This window comes from Hydractinia symbiolongicarpus, chromosome 5 (assembly GCF_029227915.1).
Source record: "Hydractinia symbiolongicarpus strain clone_291-10 chromosome 5, HSymV2.1, whole genome shotgun sequence".
In the NCBI taxonomy this organism is placed as follows: Eukaryota; Metazoa; Cnidaria; class Hydrozoa; order Anthoathecata; family Hydractiniidae; genus Hydractinia; species Hydractinia symbiolongicarpus.
The window spans coordinates 21,881,350-21,894,908 of record NC_079879.1 but is presented as its reverse complement, the minus strand read 5'-3'; the positions used below and the strand labels follow the sequence as shown (position 1 = coordinate 21,894,908).

Genomic DNA, 13,559 nt, shown 5'->3' with positions numbered 1-13,559 from the left:
TGTTGTACTCTACAGGAGCGGCAGTGTCAGCAGTGTCAGCAGTAACGCAGCGTTAGCTATCGCTCTCGGTGTTTTGTATGCGCGCAAAAACGCGACAGTGAATGGAGAAGCTGCAAAGTCTCCTGAGGAAAAGACTTTACTAGAAGATGGTCTCACATTTACCTGCTTCAACCAGAGAAAGAACATAGAGATCAGAAAAGACATGCGACCGACGCATGGTAGAGCAAAAAGACCTACAGGCTAGATCTCGTCGTAGCAGAACTAAACAGTCGCGTGTTGTACTGAATCGAAGGGGGTTCAAATTGTAATTTTGTTGCCAAAGAGCTCATGCTAGTTCCTGAGGATGTAGACCTTCCTCCTGAGTATGTGAAAGAATGATAAGAGTATACCGACACATTGTTTCTGTGGTCCTTGTAGACTACAGAACATGTCCATCCCTTCCTATCTATTCCTTAGCGCGCTTTGGATTCTTGTATCGTTTAAAGCATCGTCAAACGGCATGGGCACTTTCATTCTTCCCAGTATACGTCGCATATGATAATAGACATGGAAGCGAAAGATAGAATTGATAAATGGGAGAGAAGCCGTTAAATGTTTGGCAGGGATCCCTAGCGCCGTAGTAGCATAATGCGCCGTAAAAAGTCAATTAGTATACGACCGACGTGGCTGAACATTTACTGTAACAACGATCTCAGTATTAGAAAGGACCTGACCAAAATGTTACCCGTACCGAAATTATTAATGGCTTGTACAGGATCAAGAATCTGATCGCGTATATCAACAAGCAAGCTGATGGAAAAAAACGTTTTTGTGCTTAGATATCTTGACATACACAACTTCTTTCATTATACGTGATGTGCTCCTGATAGCAACACCAACACAAAATTTTACATTCCACCACAAGTCTCAGCGTAAATCTATCATACTCATCAAGTATGTGTTCACATTCGTCGCACTGTCCCACCACTTTATCTTATGGTTCTGGAGAAACAAAAGATCCTGTATGGTGTCATTACGAATGAGAAGCACCAGTTTATAGCTCTGTTCGTTTGTAATGGGAGCAGCTCGTTCTTGATTCTAGACTTCTGTGCTTTCCGCTGGTGATAGGCATTAATCCGTTTGATGAGCTTATCAGTTAAGTTAGCATATACGATTTTCTTCAAAATTTTGGTTGTAACAAACCAGTCCGGGACATATTCGAATGTCCATGGTGCTAGTTCAACAGTTCTATTACACACGTCCTCAGTCCTGAGATGATCTGGGACATATTCAAATGTGCAGAATATTCCCTCGACGACTTTGCTGCACATGTCCTCAGTTTTGAGATCATCTGGGACATACTTCAGCCTCGAGGGGTTTTCTTCAACAGCCATGAACTGATCTTGGACATATTCGAATGTCCATGGTGCTAGTTCAACAGTTCTATTACACACGTCCTAAGTCCTGAGATGATCTTGGACATTATTCAAATGTGCAGAATATTCCCTCAACGGCTTTGCTGAACATGTCCTCAGTCTTGAGATGATCTGGAACATACTTAGCCTCGAGGGGTTATCTTCAACAGCTCTGCTGCACATGTCCTGAGCCATGAACTGATCTTGGACATATTCGAATGTCCAGGGTGGTAGTTCAACGGCTCTGCTACACATGTCCTGAGTCTCGAGATGATTTGGAACAGATTCGAATGTCCAGGGTTTTAGTTCAACAGTTCTGCACGGACCAGAATAATACCTCGACATATGGGCAAGGTGGTGAAACCAGGTGCTCCATTTGGAGTATGCGCCTATAGCTCACTGGAATATTGAAAGGACTGAGTGACATGTCAAGGGCCATTGTGCTCAAGAAATCTAGGACCGACTAAACATCACCTTTTTGTTTATTTTTACATCGAGAGCATCCCGATATAGAGGTCGATTCTTGGTCCAGTTGTCATTTAGTAAATAGGCCATATAATTTGCGCCAAATAATTCTAAGAAGCTCCAGAGGGAGTCATTTTGTAGAATTTTTCTTCAGAGAAGAAAGTCCGGCAAGGCAAGGAAGCAGAACTATAGGAGAAGCGGGAGGGTCAATAACAGTCCGTGTCACTTTAAATCCGTTGCAAAAATTTGCCCCGAAAGCTGTGTTTTGGTCGCAAATATGAAACATCGCATTGTAATTGCGATGATGACCCTCCTTAGAGACGATAAACGAATATAAAAACGCGTCAATGAACGACAAATTGTACGAGTAACGAGTTACTAAACGAATAAGTGACCAATGAACGACTATATGAATGACTAATTGAACGATGAACGAGTATACCATCGAATTGATGAACGACTAATTGAACGATGAGCGACTATACGATTTTGACATCGACATGACTTTATACTATTGCCTTATTTTTTTATCAAAACGGCGCGCCTAACGAAATTCTGAGAATCAAGTGCGTTCTTTTGAAAATGGAAACGAAAGGAAAGGTTGCAGTCGTTGGAAGGTATTTTACCTGTTACTGGCTAAGCAAATTTCTCCCTAAGTGGTACTAAATTATGTATAAGAAAAAAGGCTATCAACAAGCTAGCTAGGTAGCTAGCTATCAAGGTAACCAGGTCCATCATGTTGGTGGCAGTTTCTCACTTATTTTAAACAAATATTTCGCTTAAATTAATCTTTTTAATGAAAGGAATGAACATGAAAATAACGTCTATTGTTTGTATCAATTTAATTCTTAAACCGGTGTAAAGGATTTGAATGTAGCATCCAACAGAAACTATCAAGCGTGACACAAGGAATATCTTGATACATATAAATAAGACGACAGCATTGATGACAGGTTGTATTACAAACTTTGACCTACAGACACTCCACCACCTCGATTCTATGGTCTTCCTAAAATACATAAACCTGGAATTCCTATATGCCCAATCATGTCATGTACAGGATCGCCTTTGTATAATTTATTGAATACCTAGCTTCCATTCTTAGCAATTACACAAACAGTGATCACTGTAAAAATTAGAAACATACGGATCGAGGACGACGAGTGTATGGTATCATTTGGCGTTACTTCACTGTACACAAATGTACCGATAAAGGACACATTATATATCATCAGGGAATTACTGCTAAATGATGATGAGTATGAGAACAAAACATGCATCCCTACTGACAAACTAATGTCCTTGGTCCAAGTGGTGCTTACAAAAACATATTATTTATTTGACGGTAACTTCTTTACGCAAACTGACGATGTGGCTATGGGTGGCCCAACATCCTCTGTGGTAGCTGAAATATATATGCAGGCTCATGAGACTACAGCTTTAGCAACTTTAGATCACACTCCAAGAGTTTGGAAAAGATTTGTGGATGACGTCTTTTTAATAATAAAAAGAGCACATCTAGACACATTTCATGAACATATCAATAATTTGCACCCAAAGATTCAATTTACAATTGAACACGAGAAGAACGGTACGCTTCCTTTCTTAGACACTCTAGTGTCTCGCAACGTGGTAACTTAATATCAGTATACCGCAAACCAACTCATACTGATCAATATCTCAACTACAAATGTCCTGTGAAGAAAGTGTAGTGTCCTCATTACTGGACAGAGCAGTCAATGTAGTCAGTGGAGAGAATGACCGAAAGAAAGAGTTATCTCATAAAAAACGCTTACTGGAAAAAAGGTACTCGAGACACCATTAAAAAGGTTGAGAGGAAAATCAGGAACAGGGCTGATAAGAGCAGTGACAGGGTAGGTGCGGAAAATGAACCAGCAGCTACAGTGTGTATGCCATATACCAGGGACAAGTAACATACTTTGTCGGGTATTGAAAGATTATAAAATAAAGCCAGTGTTTTAATCTAAAAACACACTACGTAATATACTGTCGCATCCGAAAGACAAAATATGTCTAGAGAGTCAATGTAATATTGTCTATGAAATACCGTGTAAGGATTGTGATGCTGTTTATACCTACCTTTTAACTCAAATGACGAGACTCTGCTAGTCAACAAAGAAAATAACTCTCTGAACATTTTCCAAGCAGAACCTATCCTGCAAGTAACGCTTCTTCCAACACCCCCTTCACTGCCCAACATATCACCTAAGTAACAGAAGTTCTCAACTATCTCTAACGAGCCACTGTTGTACATCATTAAAGCTGGAAATACTTCATTCTCTATAATCTCACCTTTGCAACGCTAGCATACAATCTGAATGTCAGCTCTTAACCTTCCACCAATACTGCTGCACTTCTTATGTACCCAATGCTTGCAAGTCTGACAAAAATTTGAGTTACTACCAACCCCTTTCCTGCAAACTCCACAAGGCCACTTTCCAACTACAAGGTCACACTTGGCTGCAATGTTACTAATCATGACTTTAGATTTTGCTGTGTTCACCCTCAGCCCTTTCTCTTCTAGTCCTTCTCAAACTTTTCAACTAATTCTTCCATCGACTCTGCTATGAAACCAAATCATCTGCATACAATAACTCCCATGGACAACCTGTTCTGAACTCCATCGACAGCGCTTCTAAGACTAGAACAAACAACAAAGGACTAAGTGCAGAACCCTGATGTACACCAACATTTACACTAAACTCATCACTAAGTGAATCGTTAATCCTGACACAACGTCTAGCATTGCTGTACATAGACTGTACCATCGTAACTAGCCACACATCCACACCTAATTTTCTCATAGCCCACCAAATAACTTTACGTGGCACTCTATCAAAAGCTTTCTCTAAATCTACAAAGGCAAAATAGAGATTCTTTTTTTTTCATAAATACTTTTCCTGAAGCTTCCTGAGTAAAAATATTGCATCTGTAATGCAACGCCCTGGAACAAAACCAAATTGCATCTTATCTATATCAATTCTTTCTCTAAGTAACATATCAATCACTCTTTCAATAACTTTCATTACTTGATCAACCAACTTCAAACCTCTATAGTTACCTCTTTCTAATGCATCACCCTTGCCCTTGAAACAATTCACTATTACACTCGACTGCCACTCACTCGGAATAGCACCATCCTTTATAATCTGATTAGCAAGACTTGTAATAAGCTCAACTCCAATATATCCAGATGCTTTTACCATCTCTACAACAATACCTGATACTCCTGCAGCCTTGCTAATCTTTAATTTCCTAATAGCATCCACTACCCATTCTGTCTTGATCTGCATAGCCCTTCTACAACTTCACCATCAGACAAATTATCCTCATCCCAATCAAACTCAGTGTTAAGCAACCTCTGATAATAATTCTTCCAAGCTACCCTTTTCTCCTCCTTCGTGCTAGCCAAAATACCTTCATCATTATGTATTCACTTCTCACCTACAACATCTTGATTAGTCTTCTTCATTTGCTTTGCTATCTTGAATACCTCATTGTGCTGATCTTCCCTTCTTAACACATCTGCAAATCTGTTTTTCTCTGCTTCTGATTTTGCCTTATACACTGCTGTACAAGCACGATGCTTAGCTTCTAAGTAAATATTTTTACTACCACCTGACTTCCACTCTTTCCAAAGTTTCCTCTTTTCCTTTATACACTGGTCAACCTCATTATTCCACCACCAGGACTGTCTATGTCTAGCTGGTCCTTTCGTCCACCCACAGGTATCATCAGAAGCTTCTAGAAGACAATTCTCTATAGTAACCCAAGTACTTCAACATTGTCACTATCACATTGACCATTGTGGGCTAACTGCTGAAATTTTGCACTAAATTGTCTTGCTACAACCTCTTCCTTCAGCTTCCTGACTTTACAACGGGGCCTGTACTTTCCCTTGGCTTCTTTAAGACTTTTCAAGATAATATCACAAACCAGCAGCCTGGGAAACACACTCTTCCCCCGATATAACTTTCACCTCCTTCACCACTTTCTTGTCTGACTTTCTAACCAGGAAGTAATCTATCTGTGTCTTACAGCCACCTGACTCATATGTTATTAGCCTACTCTGTCTCTTACTGAATGATGTGTTGTAAACCACCATGTTGTTGCCATTCCAAAGTCAAGCAATCTCTCCCCTTCGTTATTTCTGTTCCCAAATCCATAGCCTCCATGCACACCTCTATAACCTTCAGATGACTTCCCAACATGACCATTAAAGTCGCCGCCCACCATGACAAGTTCAGTGTCTCCAAACTTTGTAGTGACTGCTATTAACTCATCATAAAGCTTATCTTTGTTTTCCTCACTGAGTCCACTCTGTGCAGCATAAACTGACAGAAAAGTGGATTGTCACTATTACCTATCAAACACTTTATCACTATAATACGACTATTAACACGCATAACATCTATTATTTTTTCTATCCACTTCTCTGCAACGAATAGGCCAACTCCTCCATACCCATCACTATTACCAATCCAAAAAAGCTTATTCTTTGCCCTCCTTCCTTCCACAAATCTCACTGAAGCTCCTCTCCACCTGACTTCCTGAACACAACACATATCAACAGATCTACGTTCTAACATTTCAACTACTTCACCTGCTCTACCTCTCAGAGTACCAACATTTACACTAGCCATCCCCAACCTAGTGTTATCTACCTTGTGATGTGATAGTTAAGGAACGGTCTGACGATGCTCACACCTGACATCTGTCCTACCGTGCGTGACACCTTCACTCCTTAGAGTTCCAGCCCCGTTAACGTAGTTTGTCTGATCTGTTCTTACAGCCAGAGTTTTGGCACTGTTTTACAGCTGGATGTCCTTCCTAGCGCCAACCATTCACAGACCGGATTGGGTGTTTTTTAAAGTGACACCATCACTATGTGGCATTTCATGGTACTTCCACAACCCCCCTTTTAAACTAAGGTATGGTGGAGGATTCAACTCCTCTCTTGTCTCTTGAAGAGACCCTTCACCTAACCATTTAGGAAAAAGTGCAAAATCTGGTTTGGGATAAACGTAACAAAAAGCGAACTTTTAGAAAAAGGAAAGATTTTAATCAATCTATTGCTTCCATCTGGGCCTGTGAAAAAGTTAATTACTTTAATTACTATGATCTGATTGGTCAATTTCGATCAATTATCTCTTCAAATAATAAATAGCCACAGATGATTACGATCATTACCCGTCATTGACAGCTGTAGCTGTTGAAACGTACACTAGAATAAACTCGCTTGTTCATGACATGATAATATTTATATTATTCCATGCTAAGTTCTGTCTTACGAACATGGTGTCTCTATTGGGACAAACTATATGTGAAACAATGTTTTGAGATTTAGACAAAATTTACCTTATTAGTTTTGTGCATATGTGGTATGAGGCATTTCACTTTGCAGCATGAATTTTTTGAGTTCTTCTTTTTATGAAAGTTCGTTCATAACTATTTTATTTATGTTAATGTTTCACCACGTCTTGACTGTGTCTTTTTCAAATCTAAAGGGATATGTATGACTAATTGTTCAATTTTATCAGACGGCAAATAATAATGAGCACTATGTTGTGAAATATAGAAATGATACCTGCTATACTGCTCTATTACCAGGAGCAAATCATTTCAATATGATCAATGTGATCTCAAAGATTAGAATACCTTTTAACACAGTTGGAAATTGTGATTAAGCTAAAAAATAATAAAATTGTACGTATGAGTGATCTTGTTTGCAGTTGTATTAGCATATGTGTTTTATCCTGCGGATACCATTTTCTTTGTTGTGATGCCTATAATAGGCAGGAATTACATTTCTTTGGTGAGAGTTTTCCTCATATGTATTTGTTAGCCAGTTAACCTTTCCCTTGCTGCATTTACAAATCCAAAAATTTCTGATCGATCCACTCCCTGCTTATTTACATTTTAATGCTTACTGTTCAGTGTATATATTTCTTTTGACACATTTTCTTCTGATTTATGCTTCTATTCCCACATGTGCTCAGACTTTTGTGTGCTTACGCTGTTTGGTCACAATTTTCTCTTCCCATATTCTTTGTAAAAAGTAAAATAAAATTAAAAAATTGAAACCAGTAAAAAAGCAGTGAAATAAAGAAGTGAAAATAAATCCTCACGCAGGCCACAAAAGATTTGTTTTTATCGTACACAATAAATCTGGCTCTGTATTTAAGTAATGGTACAAAATCATGTACGCTTACGATGGGGCAGGCCAACGAGAAAATATTTGGAATTGGCACTGTAATCATGTAACTTGTTCACACAGACTAATTTTTATCTATCATATACATAAAAAATATATTGACATAATTAAATTCGAAATTTAAAAACCTACATATGAAAAAAAGGTATGCGCAATAAATCCATTATGAAAACAAGTGCAAAACAAAGTTGCTTATTTTATGTAATTTTATGTAATCAATTCAATTTTGAAAATATATTTTGAACAAAGATTTTTTAAAAGATCAAGAAGTGTAAGAAATTCTATTTTAAAGTTTTTTCTCTGTGTGTAAATATTAAAGATAAATGAAGTTAAAAATTCTTACAAATTTCTTGTGCACAATTTTTCAGGCCCCATTTTTGATGTCACATACAGGATTGGTGTCCAATGTCGATCATGCATGCAATTTTTTGTGGCCTGTGCCACAAAACGTAAAAAAGCTGACTTTGGAAATTTGCTGAAATTTTATTATCAAAAAGTTTTAATATTATATTGGTGACTTTGGTAGGTAAATAAACAAAAATTATAGGACAAACTTTTGTGTTTGTAAAGGTGTTTGCCAATATAGTGCTGTTTGTCTGTAATATTGAAGAGTAAAAACACTCACTTGTCATTCTTATTAAACAATCCAGGGCAGACGTAAGCAAACTATTTGAGTAATGTTCTTTTTATTAATCTAAAGAAGAAACTTTGTTTCAATTAATTTTAATAGTTAAATTGATTTACATTCCCCTATATATAAAAACTTCTATTTCAGCGAATTGTTTTGAATACTTTTGATTTTAAATGACAATTAAGATAGACCTTAACTTTGTCAACTTTGTAAAGACTGTTATTGTTCTTGTAAGCCAATGTTTTGTGACATGTATCAACTAAATGCCACATTGTTTATGCAAAGTATTAATTATTTTTTTTTGATTTTATAGCGGTCTTATTGGTCGTAGCTGGGCAGTTGTAAGTAAAAAACGTTTTTAAATTTGTGTACATTATTAATCTTAAATTTTTGTTTACCCTTGTTTACCTGATGGCATTGAAAAGGGTGTATTTGTGGCCTTCTCTTTTATTCTGATCCAACTGTGCTAGTTCTAAACTCAAAGTCATCTGCATCAAGTCTGTCCTTATTACCTCCTGCCAAATCCTTGTCTGTCCAATTTACCTTTTTGCAATTTCAAACATTTGATATGATGATCGTTTAAAAGAGTAATCAAACAAAACATTTGAATAACATCAAAACTGTGAAATATCTGAAGGATGTCCAAGAAAATTAGGAAATTTTAAAAACAGACCTAAGGGAAATTAATCTTCCCTTACATTAATTTTTAAAAAACAGTACAAATTGACAAACAAAATGTCCGAAATTTAAGTGTCAAGAATATTCAGACTTTTCATAAAATTAGTTTTGACAAAAATTAATTTCTTTAAGGTTGTAGCAAAATTAAGCTTAAACAAGAATAATAAAAAAAATCATTTTTTGAACCTTGTTTTGGGTCTCAACACCCAGTGTTAAGTAACTAAATAATTTTTAACTTGATTATATAAGTGTAAATGTCAAAAATTAAAATTATATTTTATTAAATAACAGAAAAAACATACAAGGGCAAAAAATGTATGTTTTTATTTATTTCTTATTTCTCTATTGTTCTAAATACCTAGTAGAACTTTGTTGTTTACCTAAAATTCCAGCCTAATATTCTGATAAATCTTTTTTTTTTTTAAAGAAAAAAGTGCAGCACGAGTTTGCTATTCACCAAATTAGTTGAACGCATTTCGTTTTTCTTTAAGTCTATGCCCAAATAGGATTCATCAGGAGAATCGTCATCTCTGTCATTGACATAAGGGTTCTCATGCAAGCCACCTATAACTAGGGCAATGTGATTTTATGTTAATAAGATATATAAGCAAAGTGGGGACGGAGTTAAAAATTGTTCATTTAAACAAACACAATGACTTGTTTTTCCCAAAATTTGCTCAAAACAAGTTATGAATATTTAAGTTTTGTGAATGACAAAATCAAATGATGACAGTAGTAGTCAAAGCATTTCGCGCAAAACAGAAATTTTTGCGAAAATTTATCCCATTAATGAAAATTTTAGTTAATAGAGAACACATTATTTCGTATCTTTTTTTAATTTTTACATTAATTTTGTCACCATCAACTGTTTCAATTCAACCAATAACCTCAGTTTTATATTTTAGTTGTTCAGTAAAGCTGGATACTCAGTATGTTTATACGACACTGATGTAAAACAACTTGAAGCAGCACTTGGAAGCATAAAAACTACCTTGGATGAGTTTGAAAATAAGGAACTTCTCTGTGGACCAATTAAAACAGCTAACGATGCGTTTAAACTTATCTCCACTACTGAAAGTTTGTCTGAAGTTGTAAAAGACTCTATATTTCTGCAAGTAAGTTCTATGTTGGGGTTTTTCTTTTTGTGTTGTTTGTTATTGTTTTACGTATCTTGTTCAGCCTCAATGTTTCCTAATTTTTTGTATATTTAGCCTGAAATGTTTTTTGAATGTTTCAGTCATCTTGGGAGCTTAACTCTTTTTTCAGGTGGATTTTCGATTTGAGAAACCATCATGATGGCAACGACTTGTTTGCAGATATTTAGATTGATTTTTAAATATTTTGTTGAAAAATATGTTCCTTGAAAGTTCCATGCTTCTTAAAAATATGTTCCTAACCAATTCAGTCTGGTAATGTTTCCTACATGCTTCTTAAATTTCGCCAAATTTAAGCTTGAGTTTATTTAAATGTTTCTTATTTAAACATTTCTTATATAAAAAAGCGTGTATCTACTGTATGCGATGTTTGAATATTTGTGTGGTCAAGGCAAACTAATTATCAACTTATTGTCTCAGGAAAGGCAGGTTGAAGTCTAATGAGACTTGACGGAAATTGTGTACATTTTCTTTGGAATGTTTTCAAAATAGTTTGTTTTGTTAGGAGTCTACACCTGAAAATCTGGAGTTAAAGCAGAAAGTGTTCAAACAGTTGGATGAATTAGCATCAGATGATATTGTCCTGAGCAGTTCGTCATCATGTTTGTATCCCTCCATGTTTACAACAAACTTAAAACACAAAAGTCAATGTATAGTTTCACACCCGGTATGTATGTATTGTTGAATTCTTCATGTTTGTTATAATCATAGGCTGTTTAAAGTAACCTGTTGAAGTGATCTGCAAACTGTTTGTATGACATATATGGCAAAACCTTTCGCAGGGAATGTTTTTTAGCTTCCGTGTTTTGTTTATGAAAATACGAATTTAAGTTACTGTTTAATACAGGTCAACCCACCGTACCTTGTTCCATTAGTAGAAGTTGTACCATCACCTGATACGGATAAGGTGAGTTATTAAAACTGACTCTCTACTTCGTCTCATAAGATAATAACACAAGTTTTTTTATCCTAGTAGTATCTACCTTGAACGATTTAGAAGTGCCAGTAAGTTTTTTTTGTTAGTACAATGGTTGGTGTTTCTTTTTAATTGGTTTTCAGTTCCTTACCATAAATTGTACATGAAACGTACATCGTAATAAATTACATTGCCACAAGTTTCCAGTATCAATATTTAACTGAATATCTTAAGAAATAAGTAACACCATAGAATCAGCTGCTAGCCAGCTAGCTGAACTTTTGCGTTTATTTGCAAGAACTGGCATAAATTAAAAACAAAATTTCCCTCTAAACCTCATTGTAGTCTGACACAAATTGGACTTTTATTTTTCATCAAGGCAATTATCGACAAAACGATGGACATTATGAAGGATATTGGACAAGCGCCAGTGTTGGTAAGAAAGGAGGTGAATGGGTTTTTGCTGAATCGGTTGCAGTATGCAGTGCTGATGGAGGCCTGGAGACTAGTTGAGGTAAGATTTTTATATTTTTGTAGGGAGTAGTTGCTAGATTGCGTGGATTCAAGGACACTACTCTTAAGGTTCACATTACTTTAAAATTTAAAAAAAAACATCAGGACAACAGGACTAATTAATAAGAAAGCATGTTTGAAACCATTGTGGGGACGCACTTCACAGTCAGACAATCTTATGGATGGATCTTCTTTCTGGATCCCGACAATGTCTGCTGTACAATGCTATTTACTCTTATGTAAAATATCGAAGAGCTACATAAGTGGAGTTTAAATTTTTGGTTTATGATAAGCTTTTTTCACATTCAACCGTCTTTGATATTAAATATACGTTGTTTGATCGCCCTTTCTTTCTTTTTTTCTATTTGCAGGACGGTGTATGCACGCCAGAAGATATAGATACCACAATGACGGAGGGTTTAGGATTGAGATATTCTCTGATTGGTCCATTTGAAACGATACATTTAAACGCTCCGCAAGGTTAGTTGTTGAGTCGCTCTATGGTTGTTGTGTCGCAGGATTTACATGTGATTTTAAGTTTGTGAAGAAAACCTAGCGTCGCGTTTTGAAAGCTTCTGCTATATATTCTCTAGGTGTGAAAGATTATTGCGAGAGGTATGGTGCGAATATCGAAGTAATATCTAAAGAACAATCAGACACAAGGTCATGGAGTGGAACCACTGTTGACAGAATACACGAAGCTATGTGTAAAACCATGCCTGTGGAATCTTTACCAAAACGCCGTGAGTTGAGAGATAAACGGCTGGCTGCGTTAGCCCTTCACAGATCAAAAGAGGACAGTTAACTACATTTTATTAGAGCGTCAAAGGTACACCGTACATAAATTGTATCGGTCATAGCGAGAATAGAAAGCTGGACGATGACTGTTAAATCCTCAATTATGTTGAGGACGCTTATTTCCCGACGTCTTGTAGTATTAAAATCGAAAAAATATAATAGCCCAAATTAGAAGACTTGTCTTTTTCCTTAACCCAAGAAGCAAGAAATGTCTGACGGTTTGGATTATGAAATAATTTAAAGTACTGCAGTAAGTTGCCCTCTAAACGGGTTAAATATAGGTGGAAGTGGGTAGGAGTTGGCAGAAGTTAATCGCAGTTATGTAGCAATTGTGAAAAACAATGCACCAGCACTGAGTAATTTCACCTTATTATCGCAAGTACTTAAAGGATATGCACAGCTTAACTCGGACACTGGCTAACTCGAATTTTTAACATCCCCTACTTTCTTATGAATACCACATAAAAACCACTCATTAGACATTGGATAACTTAAACCTTTTCTGAAACCGCTTTCAGTCTGCCCTCTGCCTGAAGATAAGTTCTTTGGATAACTCGAACTTTCTGCACAGGGAAAAAGAAATCAAAAGACTTTCAAATTTTAAAAAAGATTTTCAATTTTATCATATTGGCCGAGGACAGATATGTTGACTGATAGACTTGTTTGCATGCCCTCTCAACCGCTGAGATCGCACATTTTTTCATTAACCTCCATAATAAGCGAGCACCTTGTTTTGGTGTCAATACTGTTTTTATGCAAAAGGTCCTGTTGCAAA

The 13,559-nt window shown here is 36.4% G+C and overlaps 1 protein-coding gene across 1 annotated transcript; it reads left to right on the top strand.

The window, feature by feature from the left end:
• The first annotated feature begins 2,396 nt into the window (after positions 1-2,396).
• On the top strand, positions 2,397-12,958 carry LOC130645359 (lambda-crystallin-like). The gene is made up of 8 exons (XM_057451330.1): positions 2,397-2,476; positions 9,039-9,066; positions 10,309-10,518; positions 11,063-11,224; positions 11,405-11,464; positions 11,853-11,987; positions 12,358-12,466; positions 12,580-12,958. Exons 1-8 carry the CDS (start codon positions 2,442-2,444, stop codon positions 12,789-12,791), a joined length of 951 nt encoding a protein of 316 aa, XP_057307313.1. The 5' UTR covers positions 2,397-2,441; the 3' UTR covers positions 12,792-12,958.
• The last annotated feature ends 601 nt before the right edge of the window (positions 12,959-13,559 follow it).